This window comes from Trachurus trachurus (genome assembly GCF_905171665.1).
Source record: "Trachurus trachurus genome assembly, chromosome: 9".
NCBI lineage: Eukaryota > Metazoa > Chordata > Actinopteri > Carangiformes > Carangidae > Trachurus > Trachurus trachurus.
The window spans coordinates 18,381,150-18,402,987 of NC_139895.1; the positions used below are offsets into that span (position 1 = coordinate 18,381,150).

Below are 21,838 nucleotides of genomic sequence, written 5' to 3' on the forward strand. Positions count from 1 at the left end.
TGATTTCTCATTAACTTTCTGCCCAGGCTCAAAACGGTCTCATGTGGGCACACCGGTCACGTGCACACATGGATGCATGCACATCCTCAAGCACGCACACCCACAAATATTACGAAGCCAGGAGAGGTGTGACTTTAAGTCTCCTCTTCTCTCCTCCCTGGAGCAAAAAAGTCAGGGTCTGGGCTGAGGTGATAAGTACAGTGGTGTGCCGACCAGTGAAGGCACACATACTCACGCACACGGGAAAAGTCACACAAAGTCACACCAGGAAATAAATACAGCTGCATTTCTTCATTCAAACAGCGATGAAGTCTCATTTGTATATGAATTGAATTTTTCTCAGGCACTCATTTGGAGAAGACTGCATACACAGAGAGGTGCCAACACCATAATTGAACAATATCTTAACAATCTGAGTGTTACAATTTCTGAGCGTTCATGGCGTGACAGAGAAGCAAAGGAATGCATGCAAATACACATGTGCATCATTGTACTATTTAATTGGTATACACCCCCCACCTAGAGGCCATTTATGGGTACTCAGCAACATCCACCCTTACCTAAGGTGACTCACAGCAGGCTACTTTGATACATTAGTGTACCTGGGGGCTGTGCTTAAGTGATTACATGGTTGCGGTACCTGAAAAGCTGCAGCAGCTATTGAAGCTAAGAGGGGGATCTGAATCGGTACCTGACTAACAAGTGTATAAAATCACCACATTTTCTGTTCTTACAAGAGAAATACATTTTATCTGGGCTTTAAATCATGGTGCTTATTTTAATAATAGGTGTTTTAATTTTGTATTATGAGAGCCAAGTGGATAGCACGACTGGAGAGCACAACATTTCTATACTGTAGGCATTCAAAAAAAGAAAAAAAAAGAAAAGAAAATCTACAATATGAACAGCTCACAGTGACAAAAATCTTCTAGTGATTGTGAAATTAAAACTACTGTGTGTATACAAGTGGGTGTGTCCCACTCACCAGTTTCTTCCTCTTGTCCTGCTCAGTTGGAGGCTCCTCATCATCACTTAGCTTGGGTTCTTCAAAATGGCTCATCAGCATGCAGCTGCAAACACAATAATATTCAACTCAATATTAATAAGCACACACAAGCCTGCACAGTAGGAGACAATTTCAGCACTGGCAGCATGCACACTCAAAGGTGCACAAAAAAAAGATATAGAAGAAAAAAAAAGAAGGCTGAACCCTCTGGCACTTTCGTACACAGCTCTGCCTGCTATTCATATTGGTTCATCTGCATGCAGAGAGAATTACAAGAGAAACCTTTGTACCCAGTCCAAAGTCTGTATGGTCTTTTATTTCCTTTGTCCTTGTTACTTCATTCTTCTGAGTAGAGATATGGTAGGGGAAGTTACATGAATGTCATATTACCTGACTTTGACATGTAATACTTGAAAACTCATGATCAGAAATTCTAATTCAATTCTACCTTAACTCAAACTCAAGCAAAAATAACTCACTAAACTGGGTGGGAAGAAAGGGAATATACTGTGTTTTTGAGAAATACAGCTTAAATACAACAAGATAATCTTATTCTTTTGGGATGTGCATGACTTCAAAGCAAGCAATGATTTTCATAGCAATGTATCAATGGGGCAATGTGGGGCACACAGAGCACATTTCTACCATCTGTGAGGTTGGAGAAAGATTGTGGTTTTGGTTAGGTGTTGATAAATAAGTTGGGTCTCATGTGACTGTACTTTTGTATCAAACTAGAAACTTTGCAAACTAACCAACTAGCAACTGCTTTAGGAACTTGTAAAGCACATTACGAATAAAGAGTCAGATATTTCCCTCAGAAGTGGATGATCAAAAACAGTGTGAATATTGGACTGCGTTCATCAGGTGCCCAGAAACTCACCTTGAAAGAACAACTCTGCACTACTACAATTGATGATTTTTTCCCCCATTGACTTGGATTGGGCCTGTATAGTTCAGCACAACTTTTAGTTTCTTGGATAGTAGTCATGTGACATGGGGTTGGAGCACTGTGCAGCACTGGCTCGCTGATTGGCATGTTATTATATTGAATTTATAAATGATGGCAATAATTCTCATTCTTATTCTAACCATGCAAGAACAATTCCAAACCACCAATGACAACAGACAAGTAAAAGGAAAGTCCTTTTTAATTTAAAACTTAATTTCTGCTTGAAACAGGAAGATTACGTTACCCAATGTTACCCGTCTCAGTTGATTGCATTTCTACACAGTGAAAAAAACTCCTATTTGTTGTGATGCACAACACGGAACCAAAGCAATTCAAAGTGTTATTTAAAAAAAAAGGAACAACACAGCTTTGCAGTTCATCTTACAAGGCCACATCTACGTTCATTTCACACTGGGACATCTAAGGGAAAAAGTAATGATGACATTTTCTTAACACTGACGATGAAGTGAGCCCCGTGCTAAAGGGATAGACTACCAAGGAAGAGAGTGATGGCGCAGAGTGTCTGTGTTAGTAACTCCTTCCATAGTGAGCCACTGTTTTCTGGGCCATTTCACAGACCATTATTTTTCTAGAGAAATGTGTCCCATCCAACACTACAACTCAGCTTCCTTCAGTGCGTTGACACGATCCACGAGTAAGTGGCTCATGATGTGTCATTATTTTTACACTCTTTCAGTTTTGTTTTTGATAAATTGGATCTTCAGCAGCATATCTGCAACGACACAGCTTCAAGTACAACAAAATGTTTCACCTGTCTATAGTCATCATGCACAATCTTTGTCAAAATTACAAACTTCAGTCACTCATGAAGACAATGACCGGGAGGTGTCATCTGAATGATTCAGAAGAATTTATGTAATTTGTTTTCCTCCTCTTTGGATACTTACTCTTTAAAGGTGCCTGTTTCAGTATCTTCTGTCATTACGTCATGCAGTGCCTCAACGCAGATGTTGATGATGCCACAGAACTTGTCCTGGATCACGCTGATAACACACAGACAACAGAGACTCATTACTCATGAGATCATCAATTCACCTGAAGTGTGTATACAAGTGTGTGTGTGTGTGTGTGAATGAGACAGGGATACAGAGAGAGATGGGTATTTGTCCAAAGAAGCAACTGGTTGATTGACTGGGTTAATTCCTGGCAACAGTGACCACTATAAAGTAGCTGTCAAAAAAAAAAGAATGGCCATCCAGAGAAAAGGATGCTGCAGTGGTAGTGCCATTCAACAATTCACATCACAGTATCCATGGCCAGATTGCTCTGTTTTTATGCATTCCTACCTCACCATGTCACCTTTGGCTTTTGGAAATAACATTTCATTTCTATTCCCTTTGTGTGCACCTGGTAGGAACATGTAACTGAAACAAAGTCCAAATAAAAAGAGAATGGATAATCAAAAGAGTCCAAATCATAAAAAGGGTAACACTGAAAACATTTCTCTACTTTTATGATCCCATAAAAAGATGCTGTCATTACACCAATCAATCACACAGGGTTAGGGTTATTTTGTGGCCGTAAGGGAGCTTTATTGTCTCAAAGCAAACATTCAAGTGTGAAAAATAAAAATCAGTGAAGCTTATTGTCTTTTATTTTTTTCTCAGCTTTGAGATGAGCAGCAGTCATTGATGAATTATTTTAGACCTCCTTTTTCCCTCAAGCTGGAAAAAAGTGGGGTTTCCCTTGTCGATAGGAATAAAAAGCAAGGAGGGAAAAGAATACAGACACACAGACTGACTATGTGTGGGTATGGGCAGTCATGCATCAAATGTTCTGTCAGTTCAAGTATTTGGCTGGGTGGACCCCAGGCAATGCTGCATAAGAGTTCACTGAGCGTGAAGTGTGGCTAAAAAATGGAAAAATCAGCACAGGATAGACACATGCTCTGCCAGTGCACATAGACAAATCTCATATGTGGGGATATTTTCCATGTCCTCTACTCAATACAGTACATATTCATGTTGTATACTGCCATTAAGACTGAGACAAAGTGAAAGCTGAGCAACAGGAATAACTGGATCCACTGAGCCAGACTGTGGTTATGAACTACAATCCTATTTCTACACTGGTGTGTGAGAAAAGCTGTGTTTCTCCAACCAAATATAAGACACAGAAGAAAGGATAAATTATATTAAACAGCTGCTGACAATTTTGATAGTGTTAAACAAGGATGAAAAACTGAATTTGAATAGTTGTTTGTTTCAATCAGTCACTGCTAATGTCCTGTGAATGTAAAATCACTGAACTTCTCTGCCCCCAGTTCCCCAATAATAGTTTTAAATTGACAACCATAGCAACAACTGGATGCAGGCATGGTATTAAAGATACTCCATCACACATTTAAACGTGTCAATTCTGTCCGACACAACACTTCTCCAGTGATTGTTTTCTAATGGCTGATGACTACTGCTGTTTCACGCCCGTCATTCAAATCAGTGTAAGTGGAAACCTGATCTGAGAGCTGATGGGCTACGTGCAAAGGCAAACTACTCACAGCAACAAAGTCCTCATCAGAATCAAGTGTCTCTGTAATGCTCTCACTCAAACAAAAGGCTGCTGCAGGGCAGCACAGGACAGTAACCAGTGAAGGTTGCATCAAAAATTAACCGTTTTGACCGTGAACTTCTGGCCTGCAGTGAATTAATTCAAAAATATTTATCAGATTGTAGTCCTTGTTACTTAGTTTCTCTTTCTGCAATCAATCTCAATTACAGAAAAAAACTTTATTCTTTTTAGAAACTGGCTAACTGCTGTAATACCTCCTCTTGACACAACTTGTTCCTGGTTACAAAGGGCATGTACTGTATATTCAAAATGAACTTGATGCAAGTGGATTTCCAATAAGCATCACTGATTGCACTTGAGACTGTTGAGCATCACTGATTTAGATCATTAGAGCAGACCCTAATAAATAGTCAAAGTGCTTTGGTGGAGTGAGAAGAGAGTGCATGACTCCAGGGCTGAAGGCAGCGTGAAAGATCTTACATTTTGCTACAGCCACTGCTTTGGTAAATTGAGGCCATGGCTTAAATAATTTCGATCAAAGCTACAAATTGCATTGATGAATATTCTAATGACAGTGCTGCATGCAGTAACAGAAATGCTCAAACAGGTATGTATGCATGTATGCAAGGCTACAACCAGGTATGTCCAGTGCTTTACATCTTTAAGTCAAAATGATCTGGATAACACTTTAATTACATACCCTAGTGCTACAAAGTAAAAGCATAATTCAACACAGCAGACTAAATGTTTTTAATTAAATATAACCACTAATCAAAACTTTGATGAGACAGAAAGCACTTGCAGTCTATTGAAGGGGAGCATTTGATTCCTTACATGTTGCATCAACTTTGAGATACAACTGCTATTACCAATAAGAGAAAAATGTGAGTAGAGGAAATCTAGGCAATAAACGTGTATTGGCTTATTAATTAGAATCAAATAAATGTGAATACAAATAGCAAAATGGGACACAAAGCAGCAAAGTCATAAAATCACTGGTTATAAAAACAATAAGTTATTAAGGTCCTTACTCTTGTTTAGTATTGGCATTTCTTAACAGAAGCTTTGCCTTAGAAAAGCAGACTGTCAAGTGATGATGAACTGCTACTATAAAAAAGGCTGAACGAGAGCTTCTGATGACTTAAGCAGTCCTCTGTGTAAATGACCTTATGGCTGTGCATGTTAAATACCAAATGGAACATCCTAGTGCCCTGATGGTGCAAAAAAAAAGTTAGGGCTACTTATCAGAGGACAAACAAGACATTTATGTGTTCAACTAGTCACAAACAGCAAGAAAAGTAGTGAACAAGTTGATTAAAAAATAAGGTATAAAAGTGAAAGGAGTACTATCTGTTCCAGACTACAAGCGGTGTGTTTGAACTGAAAAGAGACAGAAAAGAATATGTGATCAAGTGATGAAAGTCTGAAGCAACAAAGTAAGCTACTGAACACTGCCAATAGCCTTCTCATCTAATTATATGCCATCTAATTTCAACTGTTCTTGGAGAATTCACTCATCCACTACTCAAATAAAGCTGATACAGCTGCATGTTTTACAAAAGGAAGATGGCTTTTTCTATGTAATATTCCAGACTGTTCCATTGGAATGAAAACACATTGTAGCATATAGTAACGAGACACACCAAACTTGAATACTTCGAGCTGTTTCACATGCTTTTCACTTTGAATCTTAGTGGTATAAGTGATTCAAATACTTCTCATGAAATGCTTCAAGGCACACATTTAGTTCCATTTCTGAATACTGTATCACAAAGCACTGGTATGAAACAGGAACAATTGGGAGCTGCATACTGCTGTTCGGACAAAGTAATATGACAACACTGTCACAGAATGTACACTGTATCAACATTTAAGCATAGAGCAAGTGCAGTTAATCTGTCATCCCAGAAAGCGGCCTCTTTTGTTTATTTATTTATTTGCAAGGATTCCCATTAGCTTTGCTCTAAGGCACCACTAGGCTTACTGAGCTCCACATTAGAGCAGTACATTTAAGGCATACATTTAAAAACAAGATGGTAAAGAAAGACAAAACAAAAATAAAGCAACAAAAAACTACATCATACTTTACAATACACACAAATCATAATCCTTAAGCAAAAAACATACGTGAGACCTTCCAGTGTCCAGTAACGAGATCATCTCTAGGCCATGAGAATCAGATCAAAATACGACTTGCCCTGTCCAGTATGTGTATCTTTGATGCAAACATGGTTGCCAACAGTGATCAAAATCAACCACTCACTGCAAGGGACAGTCTTAGAAACAAGGAATGATCTGTTGGATGATTCAGAAACATTGCTGTAACTATTTGATCCTGACTGCTAAAATATTTAACCCAACCATAGACGTGAAAGTGAAAATAACAACTAATAAATAAAGTTTGTAAATGCTGATAGATTTTGAGAGGCCAGACTCATCAGGCACCCCATTTATTTAGGCTGTTCTCTAACAAGCCTTTATCTTCTGTCTGATGCTGGTAAAACCTAATTTGTGTTGGGTAAGAACAAAACAAACTTTGTCACCGTCACCTTTTTCCTTACTATTTATCGAGAATGCACAGACCCTGCGTAGATAAGGTGAGTCAACTGATAGATGGATGATATTTGAAGATATGAACCTCCTCTAATTTTAGTAATGATAATATGTGAGGATGTTGATTTGTCATGCAGAACTTACCAACCAGAGCTGTCATAATCAATCAATTGTTCCAGGCTAAGGACGGGGGTGTAACAAAGGATTTCATGCCTACATCTCCAGTATGATTACCATATCTGGGTTATAGAATACTTGCGCTTCCCAAAATCTTGATAAAGCCGTGCACCACTATTCAGTCAGATAGGACATCATAACTAAAGTTTTATCATTAAAGCCCACAGTGATTCCTTTGAACCACTTCAAGAGAAGTCCCACTTGGAAAATGAAATGAGAAACCTACTTTGATGGCAAAGGAAAAACATTTCTTTTTTGTAATGTTTGGTACTTTGCCTCCCTGAACACCTGTCACATTTAGGTGTAGATAACAGCCAACATGTAATGATACATTCAAGAAAAGAATATTTTCTGCATCTTAAACTAAATTTGAGCTTAAGTTATTTGATTGTATAGCTTAGTAAAGACACGCCAGGTTTTATCTATACACTACCATCATCCTGTGAAAATTCACAGGATTTACAGTTTACACCACAGTTACTACCAAGCTTGGATTTAACCTACATTATAGCACTGCTGAGTGCTGCATCGTGATTCTCTGAATCTCTAGGGAAAAGGAGCCCTCTCCTTAAAAACTTTGACAGCATCCAAATGTTTGATCTCAGTTAGCTTGTCTTCTGTTTGGCATGTTTGCTTCTCTGTTGGTGTGACAAGAGATTTTTGCCCAGATGGTTTTGCCTCTTGGTATCATAATCCTCTATAATTCAACTAGTACTGGTCAAGACTTGTGGTCCCACACACATTCACTTCAACACACAGGGCAAAAGTGGATCTGTTGTGTTTCTTAAACATTTAATTATTACTAATATTTTCTGTTGTGACACTGTTGTTAGTGACACAAACTATCCATCTAGACAAAACTCAGAGAAGGTTAAACCCACCAGCTATGGTCTATAAAGCAAAACAACAAATACATGAATAATTTGTCATGTGTCTCTTCACATTCCTCTTTTGTGCCCTTATGTGCCCTCCTTTTCCTCGAGCTCAAAGCCCCATCTGCACATGAATGAATGATAAATAATTCTCACCTGTTGTCAGATGGTAGAAGGGAAAGCAGAGCCAGTGACGACAGCTTCCTCCTCTCAGGCTGAGTGATGTTGTCCATGCGGTCAACCCACATCTCAATCACACTGCCCAACAACTGGTCCACCTGATGAAAGGAGAGAAGGTTGAAAGAACAGAGATGGACAAGAAAAATGCCTTTGTCATGATGGAGAGACAGCCTTTCATTTCCTTAGATTAAGGCAGCAGTGTCGAAGTAACCCAAATTATTTTTGCTCTGGGTCACAAATACAACAGTGCCATAGTTTCACAGTGAAGAGGGGTGACTCTAAACTTTAGTGCTTGAAAATGTTACCATTTGCAATTCCTTGGCTCATTACTTTCAGCCTCGTTCAGAATGATTCCCTTTTAACAGGCACTTTGCAGTTATGTTTCTCTCAGACATTCAAAGACACTGTGCTGAGAAGACAGAAATGAAGGTTAGACACTGGGCCTCACCTCCTGGCTGCACTCGGAGGCCATTTGAGTGAGCAAAGAGGAGAAGAAACTCGAGTTCTGCAGCAGGACACGGCCCATGATTCCTAGGTAGGTGGACATCACCACAGGATATCTCTGTGCAACATAAACACATGCATCATGAATACACATATATCACACAAGGATACAGAAACATACTCACGCATGAATGCTTCTACATAAAGCACAGGTCATTGAGCATGATGAGGAAAAAAATGATAGGCTAACTGACACAGCAGTATCCCGGAAAGACAAACTATGACCTTTAGCTGAATTGATCGATAAATGCCACGTTATGGGCTGTCCAACTATTAATTTTACGTGACAGGAAAGGACACACTGAAAGAACATACAGGAGTAGGAACAATCTTGTTTTAAGGAAGCCTTTAACAAAGTAAAATATTTAAACATTCAGTAAAGGAGGGGTAAAAATGCACCACTGGTAATATAATACGTCTTTATAGTCCTGTTCTACCTTGCCAAATCTGTGCAAAAATGTAAGAGGTAAGACTTACCTCGCCGTCCACAATACCTCTGAAGACAGCTGGCAGCAGGGGCTGGAACATGTGGGCTCCCAGAATGGGGCTAACCTTTAGCGCAATCTCTACCACCTGCAGAGAGACACAGAGGGACAGAGGATGAGGGGCACAACTCCAGAGAGGGAAGTAAGGACCAGCAGCAAGGGGGGAAAAGCAAGAATAATGCATAGAGAAAATTTTCCAGGTAAGGGTCAAACAAAGAACGATATGAGTGAGTGTGGGAGGCACACAGAGGCAAAAAGATTTAGTGAGAGGTTCTTTTTAGAGAGATAATAAAAGAGGGCGGAAAATCCTCCTTTTAATTGAGGGTCTGACCTACAGTCTGTGCCATACAAGGTAAGCTGCATAGATTTTGAATGAAGGTGTTCTCCTTGGGAATAAAGCTAAAAAAGGAGATACTTGAATTTCAAAATCAAAAGTTTAAGTCTGGCACCAAACAAGAGACTAGGTCAAATCCAACAGTTTATGGCTGGACAACCTGCACTCAAGTTTTGATTTTCAACTGCGATGGCATCTGACATCTGACTGAGCTGTCATTTTGGCTGTATTTACTGTAAGAATGATCACTTGGAGAAAAAAAACTCAAAGGCACGGGCTATCTTTCCTTTTGTACGTTTTTTTTAGGCTTTTACCTTTATTACAGTCATAGTGGGAGCGAAGGATGGACTAGTTCAGGGAGAGAGAAAGGGAATGACACACAGCAAAAGCCATAGAGCACAGAACATGCGCCAAGAGGTCAAGGACTAAAAACCTTAATGATCAATGCTCTACCCTATGAGCCACTGAAACATCTCCCTCTAGACGGACAATTATAGCATTTACAAAGCCCCCATCTGAGGTCAACAATAGTTTAGTTTCTATTAGATGGTCAAGGCATTTAGTACCTAGTCTTGTTAGCAATTACTTTTCTCTCCCCATCCCATTCTGCTCCTCTCTTTGCTTAGTGCCTTATGTTTAAGTTATTCCTCTTCTTCCTTTAGTAGTAATGATACCTGTAATGAAAGTGGTTTATTTTCTGTAATAGAGCTTAGCCTCCCTGAAAACCAGAGCAGCTCAGCAGACTGTTCCACTGAGCAGTTGACAGCAAAGCCATCACTCAGTCAATCAGCCAGTCAGCCAGGGGCATGCCGATCACAAGGCTGGCCCCATAAGCCAAAACCAAAGCCACAATATGATTAAAGAGAATAAATGAGAAAAAGCTTCAGTGAAGAAGCAGTGTGACATGCATCTCTGTGTACATACAGTACTGTATGTGGACATGCACTTGGCTGTCACTACATATGCTACTGTATACTTTGTTAGATTTAAAGCAATCCAACGCAACAGTCCTACATACTAGCTGAAACTATTTTGGAGATGAGATGATGTTCAGTAACATATGTGCTTGAGCCATTGTTCAGAAAAATACCATACAAAGCTGTATTAGACAATGTACATTCAACAACTTCTCTTTTCTTAAAAGACGGTAAAATGATCTTTCCATCCTTATTAAGTTTCGGATTAGAACACATTGTAAATCCAGACCACACAATTGCTAACGTTACAAATGACATTTTGGCAAATTAAAAGCTCAAATGAGAATATTTAACTCAAAGGTTAGGGACAAAGCCTGAAGCCCAGAGACACCGAGATGCTCACTACTGCCTCTGCTATGAACTTTTTTTTAAACATGCACTGATTACTCTGATCCCTCTGTTCTGAGTGTGACAATATGCAGTGAGCTACAGTGCGTTCATGTTGTGTAGGCTGACAGGGTTTATTGTCTACTGGCTCTTCTCCCCTCTGAACAAAGGATTAGCAGTGGCCAGATGTGCTTTACTAAGCTAAAGCTCTTTGGTTTCATGGCTACTCTGCATCAATATACCCCCGTCTGTGAAGACGTCAAATGCTGAGGCATACATGTGCACTGACATGTACACACATACACTGCAAGCATAAATGAGGGATTACACCAAGATAAGAGAAATGACAATTTAGAAACAAGGGTCCCACTCATTTCAACCCATAATGTATAACGCCTAACGAAACAACAATCAAACATGCAGAGCATGACCATGCTGTGTTGTTTCAGTGCACTGATATCAGTATTCATACAGTTATCATTTGATGAATTTTAAGTTAATTTTATTGTTCAGTTAACACCCTTGTTAGCCAATCGCTTAAGACTATAATTTTTGATATACTGTGATATACTGTAGCTGGCCAGAGACAACACATTGGCACATAACTCAAATAATTTATTAGCTGTAAAAATGTCAAGGCTCCTCTTGCATTGAGATCTGGAGTCAATTCATGAGCAGCACTGTGTACATGTTTGTGTGCCTCTGTGTATACAGCATTTCATGCCACTTCCAGTGCATCCTACCACACAGCCACAACAAACAAACACTGTGGGGGAGCATATGAAGGCAAAACAAGAGATGACCACTTAGAGGAGTAAAAGGATAAACAAAGGCAATAAAGTTGTGTGTAAGTGCGTGAGGTAGGAAGTGACAGTACCTTGAGCACTTGGACCTGTCCCTCATTTGTGATGTCTTTCAGCAAATCACAGAATGATCGACACAGTGATTCTGCATAGCTCTGGAAAGACACAAATTCATACATATTGAAGTCAAACTGTACATGATTCATATGCATTGGCATCTTACTCCCTTTATGTTTAAATAATTCATTTCATACGCAACATGTTTGAGTGTCTCACCTGCAGGAAGTCTGTGGCAGACAGGTACATGTAGGCATTAATAATCTGAAAGCAGGTACGCAGGTTCTCGGAGCTCAACTCTGAAATAGAGCATCAGACATTACACTTTACCAAACTGGACTGAAGGGTTTAATTGATTGATGGAACAAGGAGCAGAAGGAGAAGCTAAAGAGGGAGGAAAAAGGCACTTAAATATAGAGAAATTATCCAGCTGGACAAGATTCTTTACTGGTCTGACACATTGGGACTGTCTTCCATAATGGATGGATAGTCTTACAAGCTTTGTTCACTTAGAGTAATGGTTCATTTTTTTTCAGGAAGTACTCACTCTTTACAGCACCTGTTTAGAAATGATGAGCATTACTCATTTCCCAGTGTGACCCAAAGCTTTGAAAAAACAAAACAAACACAGACAAACAAAAATAAATAAAGAAGAAGTCCATCGGGAGGAGATTTTATAACAGAAGTTTTCTCATTGATCTTCAATATTAGTGCAGAACAAACTAAGCCTTGACAATGAGGCACCTGAAAAATTGAAAGAATTCAAAGACAAAAACATATTCCAGGAGAAAAAGACGGTGCAGGTTTTTAAAGGGATAGTTCAACTGCCCAGGGACTACGGATGGAAAGTAGCTAGTAAGCTAAATCCGGTACAAGGCATCTCGTCTCATTTCGAGACTAATGTTATTTTGTACATTGTCCCTGATACAAATAAACTTATTAAACTAAACTAAACATTTTTGAAAATTGGCCCATCGCCATGATCCCCCTAGTAATAGCAGTAGGTTCGTTACCTTTAATTGTTGGTCCAAGCTGCTTTTAGATCGGGGGAGAAGAATACCGAGCGGCGCAGCTACACTACAGAGGCTAATGGAATTTCTTGGTTTTGCTCATCAAACTCAGCAAATACACAACCAAAAAACTCAAAAACGCTGTGGTGGACAAGTTGTGACCTGCACATTTACCACGCTATGAGATAATAGCGGAAAGTTAAGAGAAGTGAAGCAAATACTCAGAACTACTTTCTTCAGTGAACCACTGGTCGGAGGGACACAGTGTGCGCACCTCAGCCAGTGCCGTAGTATACGGACGTATCTGCAGTAAACAGGCGCTTTTGAAATCACTCCGCCGAGCAGCCCTCTAGAGTGTAAAGTCCGACTTTGCCTCTAAAACAACTCCATCTCGCAACTTTCCGCTATTATCTCATAGCGTGGTGAATGTGCAGGTCACAACTTGTCCACCACAGCGTTTTTGAGTTTTTTGGTTGTGTATTTGCTGAGTTTGATGAGCAAAACCAAGAAATTCCATTAGCCTCCGTAGTGTAGCTGCGCCGCTCGGTATTCTTCTCCCCCGATCTAAAAGCAGCTTGGACCAACAATTAAAGGTAACGAACCTACTGCTATTACTAGGGGGATCATGGCGATGGGCCAATTTTCAAAAATGTTGAACTATCCCTTTAAGATGTCAAGGTGAAATACTAAGCCCACTTGATGTGTCGACTATGCCAGCATTCTACAGCGCCTTAAACAGGAGATAGGTTGTCATGTCCATGAAAAAGGCATCAAGGACACAAACTGTATCAGCTACTTGTGATGTTTTATCAAAACACGTATTTGAATGTATGTGGTTGTGCTTTTAAATGCTGAAAGACAAAATATAACACAAAACTGAGTAAATGTGGTGATTTGCAAAAAGACCTGCAGGGCAGGCCGAGCTGTTTTTCAACCGCTCAGTTTAAGACGTCCGAGATGCGACAACTGAACACTGAACACTGCAACAACAGCTTTGTATGCCAACAAGAAAGATCAAGTGGCCGCTTATCTGCCAGCATTAATGAGAGAGGTTGGGAGGATTTTTAACAAGAGCTGAATCTAAATTATTAAGCATGCTGTTGCCTGTGAAACATCATTATCTCAGCATTAAATATTTTCTACTTTGTCACCGATGTTCATCCAACCTTTGCTGTCCGTGTTCATAATATTAACACAGACTCGGTGAAGACTCACAGATCAGCACGGGATATATATGTAGATTTACTGTATATGCAATGCATTTGTTACAGACTACACTAACAGTGTGGGTTATTTTCCATTTAACACCAGCAGGAGCAAAGAGGTTCAGTGCATAAGGCCACATTCATACAGGATTTTAAAAAAGTCACAACAGTCACAATTACAGCACAGGCAATAGCTGCTGTAAAAGAGCAACAAAAGGAGCTAGAATATCTTGTCATAAAAGAGGAGCTATGGACTAAAGAAACTCAGCAAGTATAACCTGGAAAATATCTCACACACAGAAAGTTGACCATGAGGCTAATAGCTTAAGGAAGAGAAATCAAATGGCCGTCAAAGTAACATTACAAACACATCGCTTATTAGATGTGCAGAGAGAGAATTGACTTTCTATCTGTAAGTACTGAAGTCCAAAGCCAATGTAGTATGGTTACTCTGCCTGTTAATGGCCTCTTAGCCTGACTCACCGGATGAAAGCTGTGTGTAATGGCAAGTCTTTATACTCCCCTCTTGGGAGGAATAGAGTTTGCTTGGTGATTACTCAAGGCAACGATGAATCTCCTCCCTTTGCACTTCTGTTGTCTGTTACCATTTTAAAAAATCCCTTTTGCTATGGGACACAGCAACAACCTTAGAGTTAACAATACAATTACTGAAAATGGCAAAACGTTTAATTTTTTCTTAATAGTGCAATCAGACCAACATACAATCAACAGTATCCCTTGCAGTTGAGAATTGGGAGGTGAGGAGGACCAAAGAAAATAGCAGGGCAAGGGGAGGGGGTGTGCTAAATAAATAATCCCTAATTATACACTACAGCTAACATACACAGTAAGATAAAAGGCTTCACAACAATGTAAGATGGCAGGGCAACAGACCTCAACACCCCATAAATACAGACAGACACACAAAAACATGCAGATGAGAGGTGAGGTAGAAAGATGGTTACTCAGAAAGATGGGCAGTGAGGAACAAACACACTCACACCTGCATGCAATTCGACCCACACACTAACTACATGAAAGGTTTGAGAGCAACACAAACTGACAGGGTAGCTGACTCAAACACTTTGACTAATTATCTACTTAACATAAGTTGACAGCCTAACTTATCGTAACATCTACTATAGAAGTCACTTCCAAAAGGGTAAGATATAGTAAATGTATATACATATTGGCATATGGTTAACATTACACATTAAATGCAGGGTTAAAATTCAGAAAATCTGATTATGCATAACATTTTAGTACAATTTGATTGTCTACAGTCATTCTTATAGCAAAAAAAAAAAAAAGCCGTAGTCTTAGAAATAATAAAGGTCCAGTCTGACCATGCTGGTTTATACAGGTGAAATTAATGTTGATGATGTATGCAATATGTTTTCTCTAGCCATCTGTCGGACACAGTGAGGTAATGAAGATAATGTATGCTGCCATCTGTTATCAGCTCAGGTACACAATGTATTCCAGGGGCCTATTTAGTCAGCACATCAGCCAACCTGAATATTCAACACTACAAACACAGTATGGAGCAAAATCACGCTTAAAACAGACAGCACGACACGAGTAAGCAGAAACAACAAAGACTGATGGTCAAGAACGTCAAAAAGACATAAAATGTTGAGCAATACAAGTGATGCTGCTGTTAATACTCTCATTGTGAAGTTGAACAAGTAGAGCCTGATTAGAAGAGGCAAATGCTTTTAAATAGACAGGGCAGGCCATTCATTTTCCTATAAGACTAAAGCAACAGATTGCTTAACAGTGGGTGAACAAGGACACACAGATTCATTGGACAAAGGAGAACACGACAGGTCCGCAACGCTGCAGTGCAGGTGAATGAATGATCATTGTTCATCCTCGTGCCTGCAGACAGTGTAATGGATCCTGATGAACATACTGTAGATGTTGTTGAAGAAAGAGCAAGTGAGTGACTGCAATTTTCTTGAACCATGATACCAAATCTAATAATGGCAGTGGTAGTGTTCTATGTTGTACAACTCTCTCAGCAGCTATCCCATGATTGAACAGGTTTACTGTTCCTGTAGCTGTCAACTGGCCCCTCTGTGTGCCTATCATTCAGGGTGCACATGACAGTGTGTGCATGTATAATTGTATAATGTCAATAAAATTAACATGAGCCTCATACTTTGCTGAGTATCTGCTGTGACCGCCATGTGTCAGAGCAACTCCTATTGCTTTCAGCTGAGATGCCAAGAGTAAGCTTGAGATAAATAACCCTGGTTTAAAAATAAAAAAAAGTCAGACTATAGTGGCTGGAGTAGCTGAGATCAGCTGTTTGTTACTATACTACACCAGCTCCAGTAGCTCTGAAAGGAAAATATGACTTTACTACCACAGATATTTCCTAAGAGAACAAAACTGTTTAGAAGCTTAAGCGAAATAAATAACTATTATTTTGGTTCATTGGTGTGTCTCAGTTGGCAATGTCAGTGCTATACCTCCTTGTGTGCTACAGGGCTGCTGCTGCCCTAGTTTAGTGAGTCTTCTGTGTTCACTTGATTCCTCCTACCTGAGTTTTTCAAGATTTCAATGCCTTTTACATGCATTTTATTGTATTTTATTTCATTTTTCACCTGTGTTTCTATTTTTTCCCTTTACAATTGATGTTGTGGGCTTTTATCCTGACCATGACCTTTAGCCAAACCATGTGTAAAAACTACAAGCTGATTTATGTGTAGCAAGGACCCCAATCTGCACACAAAGACATTTGACAATTCTTCCAAGATTAAACATAGAAATTCCTAAAATGCCATGAACATGAGTACAGATTCCATAGAGCTAACAAGTTAAGGGTTTACCATGCTACAGGGACAAGCTGCAGACCATAGAGTGCTAGCTGTTGTTCTGAGTGGTGTCTCAACTAGAACAAACAGTACAACACAGCAGTGTAAGGTTTGTTAAACAAGCATTTGGGAATACTACATTGTAGTCACTGATATACCTAACCTTTGGTATCAACAATCTGTGATTCATAATTAGTCTGTATTAAAGAGCCATTAAAAGTCAAATGTGTAGCTCTGTTCTGATATTTAACATCTAAATATTGTAGATCAGAGAACACACTGCTCTCTGCTATGTGCTTGTGGAAATGTTGTCAACCATTTTATCACATCTGAGCAAGGCAATATGATTACACGCCACACTCACATAGCTACTTAATCTTCTATCTGCGAGTTAAGTTACACATGCGTTACAGGCTTTTATTACAGAGGCAAAAAGGGAGGTAAAAACATGATTTTGACCATTTTCTGATCTGCTCCTCCGTAATGTTACCACCACCTGAACCACTGTCATTATTTGCCTTGCTGATAAGCTGCCACACATACTTTAGCAATATCCTCTGAAGGACAGTTTTGTGTGAATATCAATATAAGAAGAGGGAGAGGTACAAGTATTCATATATTCAATTGATGGAGGGGAATTCTCATTCTGGGCTGAAGGTAGGTCAGGCAGCTCAGAGCACTGAGCCCTGGACAGCGATAAGATACCCACACCCCTCTCTGCTCCATCCCTTGCTATTGCAAATAAACTGAATGCACCCAAAGTATCCCCATACAAACAGGTTGACAAAATAGCGGTTACTGGAATGTATTGAAACTCCCTGCTCATTTCCACAAATTACAAATGTTTTTTTTTTAATGGAAATAGACACTCAAAGAGATTTTTATGGATGGGGCTAAAGTATATTAAAATTAATTCTAATATTTTTCCCCCATGCACATCAAAATCTATGGACACAATATTAAAATATGCATGTGAATATTATTCTAAAACTAAGCCAAATCACTACTGTTAAGTCGATTAAATTTTCACAAAACCACAACAAGAGAGGATACAATCACTCCCCCCACACTCACACACACATACACAGACAGTCGTTTGCTATAATCAAATAGTTACAGAAACAGCTGCTAAAGCACTGATTAAGCTTTAGTCAGTACATCCTTCATAGCCCTGGGCATATACTGCAAAATCTGCTTTAGTTATCAACATTAACAGGAAAATTAGCCTCACATCTGACTGTGATAACGGCCCCTGAAGTGCCTCTAATGGTTGCTGGGGACACTGCTAAAATTTTGGTCGACGCCCAACCCAATTTTTGCTTGGCAGTACGTGATGGGGTTGACAATGTCTTTCAAGGCAGCCGTCTACTAAAGCCCGATGTTGGAGGTGAAACAGTCATAAAATGTTTAAATGAAACTAAATGAAAAAAACTGACCAACTTTTATTTCTGTTTTATTTAACATCTGAAAAGCAAGAAAAGCTGAAAACTCGAGAGATGAGTAGAATCATTTTACAGTGTTGATAGCTTGCCACATTGCTTTCTGAGGAGGACAAAAGTACTGTTGCAGCCCTAGAGACAGCTTACATCCCCAGTTTTACTGTACACAAAGGACAACATGAAAAACAACACAACCAACAGGAGCCTCTGTAAGATTAGTTACAAGTAACTCCCGTTAGTGCTGGGGTGAGTAATTCTTGGGTAATGGCACTTTATAGAAGTGAGAAAAGCTCAGCAAGGAATTCAATTAGTTGGCAAAAATCAACTTCACTGCAAGATGTGTGTGAGATGATAGCAAAAGTGAGAAAGCAGAATATCCATGAAAAATTTTAGACATCTCACTTGAGATTTTGCAGCTTAAAGGGGAATAATCATGATTATCAAACTTTGAACCATGACAAAAAAACATGAATACACAAATAAACTGCTGCATATTAATACCGGTGCTATCAACTGTGACTATGTATAGGCATATATGGCCAATATCTGCAAGAGCTGTAATCAAAATCATTCCTTCACATTGAAACGTCTGTAATAAAAGGGCTGTTCTCTGATGGGGATGTCTACATTGATCCATGGAGCACATTAGCCAGGCAGTGAAGTTCTGAGGAATGTAAGTGAATTCCTCACTGAGCTGCAGCAGATGAGGCTGAAACATCCCTCAATAAAGTATCATTGATCTGATAGGAATGGTCTGACAGTAGGGATGCACACAATAACTGTTTAACTGTAAACCGATAACAGTAACTTTGACCATTTAATACTATTGTTTTTTTTATTTTTTATTAGCTCCTCATGTCGTCAACTCATGGGGGCATGTCAACACGTGCAGACTAACATGTGCCTTTTCACAGCAAAAAGTTACATAGAAGGACTGACAGTACTGTATGTGCCAGTTAGGCAGCGCAGTCCCCTTGAAGGAAGGTCAGACAACAAATGTAGCCTACACAGACATAGATGTGCATCACCTGAAACAACAGTGCTCCAAAAAAAAAAAAAAAAAAAAAAAGGACAGCGCTGTGGTCTCCAGCCAGTTCACCTGCAGCTCCACAGACGAGCTGTCAGAGGAGCTCTGCTGTTCCTCTCCCTTCAGCCTGGTGTTTGGCTGCACTTTGTATAAAAACAGTTCAACATTGGACGATCTAGCTGTCATAGCACAGTGGATGTGGTGCTGCTCAGCTGTTGCAGCACATGTGTGTGTGTTTGCTCGTCAAAAAAAAAACATAACAAAAACATCGTTGATTGCCCGCTTGATCTACAATAGGAATCGGGTTGCTGATCGGCACAAGAATAGTCACAGACACTCAAAAGAGTGTTTTAATCTTATCGGTTAATAATCGGTTAATGAGCGTTGGTACAGTAAATTCAAAATGTGCATCCCTATCTGACATATTTGGCTGCACCAGTAACAGTTAACTAATCAGATGATCATCAAGTAATGTTTTGCACTTCACAATTTTATTCCGTTATTAAAGCTAATTTAGTAAGAGCACATTGCAACAGTTTGTTCTAATTCATTTGCCTTAAAATGGCGAGACGACTATTAGTTCAGAAATAATTAGGTGGAAATTAATCACCAGCTATTACGCTAATTATCTAGTCTTTTACCAAGCATGAATTCCACAAAACTGCTTCTTAAATCTCAAGATTTGTAGACTTTTTTCTGTCATGTCAGTCTAAACTAATTATCTTTGAAATGTGGACTCTCGGTCATGCAAGACAAAGTATTTGAAGACATTGAGGACTTGTCTGAACTTTATAGGTTATACTTAATCAGCAGATTGTATTGAAAAAAATAATCAAGAGATGATGACTGTAATAATTTGCTATATTACGGTGGTAGAGACAGAACTTATTCCTAATTTCCTGTGGCAAAGGAATACTTCAGAACATGCCATGTTTTCTGATATTATCCAACTGTTGCTGTTCTTTGCTGTAAAAGTCATTATTCACTCCATCTGTTTCAGATTGAAGCACTGTAGCAACTTGTTGGGTTTCTAGATGGCAAAGTAAAGTAAAGAGGCATGCTTCAATCATATGCCTACAAAGAACAAGAACATGCCAACAAAACTTCCATGCTTACTCTCCATCATCACTGGCCGGAGCTCCACGCACAGCTGAAATTTGTCCTAGTTCAGAGAGTGGTGACAGTGATACAGAGCGTAGTCTCAAAATTTAGCCAATTGCGGGGCTCTTGACATTCTAATTAGGGAATTTGTTGCTCCAGTTTAGCAATGATGGAGCAAGGCTCTTTATCAGGCAGGCCAGGCCACATACCTGGCAAGCTGCAACATCATGTCAAGCCAGACTCTCTAAATGGCCCACATCCCTCCACTGCTCTCCACGGACTAAATAAATGAACCACCGGATGTTCTGGAGAAAACCTGCCAAAGATGAGGACTGACCAAAATGTGACAAAAAAGACTAACAAAAAAAAAAGTTGAAAATCTTAATTTCCACAATGAGAATTTTCATCACTGTGTTGGATGTTGGATGGAATATTTTCTTTGACTTATTTTCTGTTTCACAATGTTAAAAAGGACAAAAGCCCCAAACCAGAGGCATCATCCTTCATCATAAGTGCTTTAAATTTTCCCTCTAAGACTTATGCTGGCACCCTAATTACATATAATGCAATTAATGTGCTTTAAATGTGCTAATGCAACCTTGAGAAAAAAAAAAAACACACACACACAGAATTAATGAGGGTACATGGAGTGCCGACAAGTGGTTGTAATTTTAGAAACTTGTGGACTGTGTTACTTCAGAAACCACTTTTGGAAGAAGGATTATGTTAAAATATGGGGTAATAGTAATAAAGAGCAACAGTCAAAAAGAAAAGGATGTCACCGCATTCTGACAGAGTTTCTCTGGAGAGGAGAACAAAGGTTTAGGTTCATTCAAGTGGAGATAAGAGATAGTCTGAACTTGTATTCACAGAGGTTCAATGATCATTCTTGATGCTGGAAACAGCTGCTGAGAAGACAATCTCAGATTGGTTCAAAGGTGATCAAAAGCTCCAGAGCATCTATTAAATGGATCCTGTGTTCAGATTGTTTTACCAACTTCTGTTTGGGAGACTGGGGATGAACTCTGAAACTCAACTTTTAAACAGAAGTAGAAGTACACATTGACAAGCACTATTACAGTAAATATGCATGATGTAAGTGTAGCATCAGCGCGTATTGATGTGTGTGTACATAGTGTTATATATTTAAGTACTGGAAGGGACTGCAGGGAAATGCTTGAACTGAGTTCACTTTTTTCTCATGAATATACATACAGTATGTGACTTGCACATTAAAGCAAAATGGCTGGGACAGGGGACAAAATACCTCATATTTAATCCACAGTGGATTTTCCATCTCGTACTCTAGGGGGGTGCTGTTAGCTTGTATCTGGAGAGGTGTGACAGCTCTTTTTCCTTTTCTTTGCTTTAATGTGTCCATCATAGTCAGAGAAAAGCAGCACTCATCCCGACTGAACGGAATATTGAAAAAGGTAAGAACTCTTGGTAGTAAATGCAGAAAATGATAATAATAACAACAA

The 21,838-nt window shown here is 39.3% G+C and overlaps 1 protein-coding gene across 1 annotated transcript in view; it reads right to left on the bottom strand.

Moving 5' to 3' along the window:
• The window catches only part of ipo11 (importin 11), a 121,005-nt gene that overhangs the window by 26,350 nt on the left and 72,817 nt on the right, over positions 1–21,838 (bottom strand). Inside the window, exons 22-28 of the mRNA XM_083979549.1 lie at positions 11,973–12,052; positions 11,771–11,851; positions 9,248–9,343; positions 8,715–8,828; positions 8,243–8,364; positions 2,864–2,959; positions 986–1,070 (exon numbers count right to left, since the gene is read on the bottom strand). Of these exons, the coding sequence (XP_083835675.1) occupies positions 986–1,070; positions 2,864–2,959; positions 8,243–8,364; positions 8,715–8,828; positions 9,248–9,343; positions 11,771–11,851; positions 11,973–12,052 (674 nt within the window). The remainder of the gene's footprint in view (positions 1–985; positions 1,071–2,863; positions 2,960–8,242; positions 8,365–8,714; positions 8,829–9,247; positions 9,344–11,770; positions 11,852–11,972; positions 12,053–21,838) is intronic.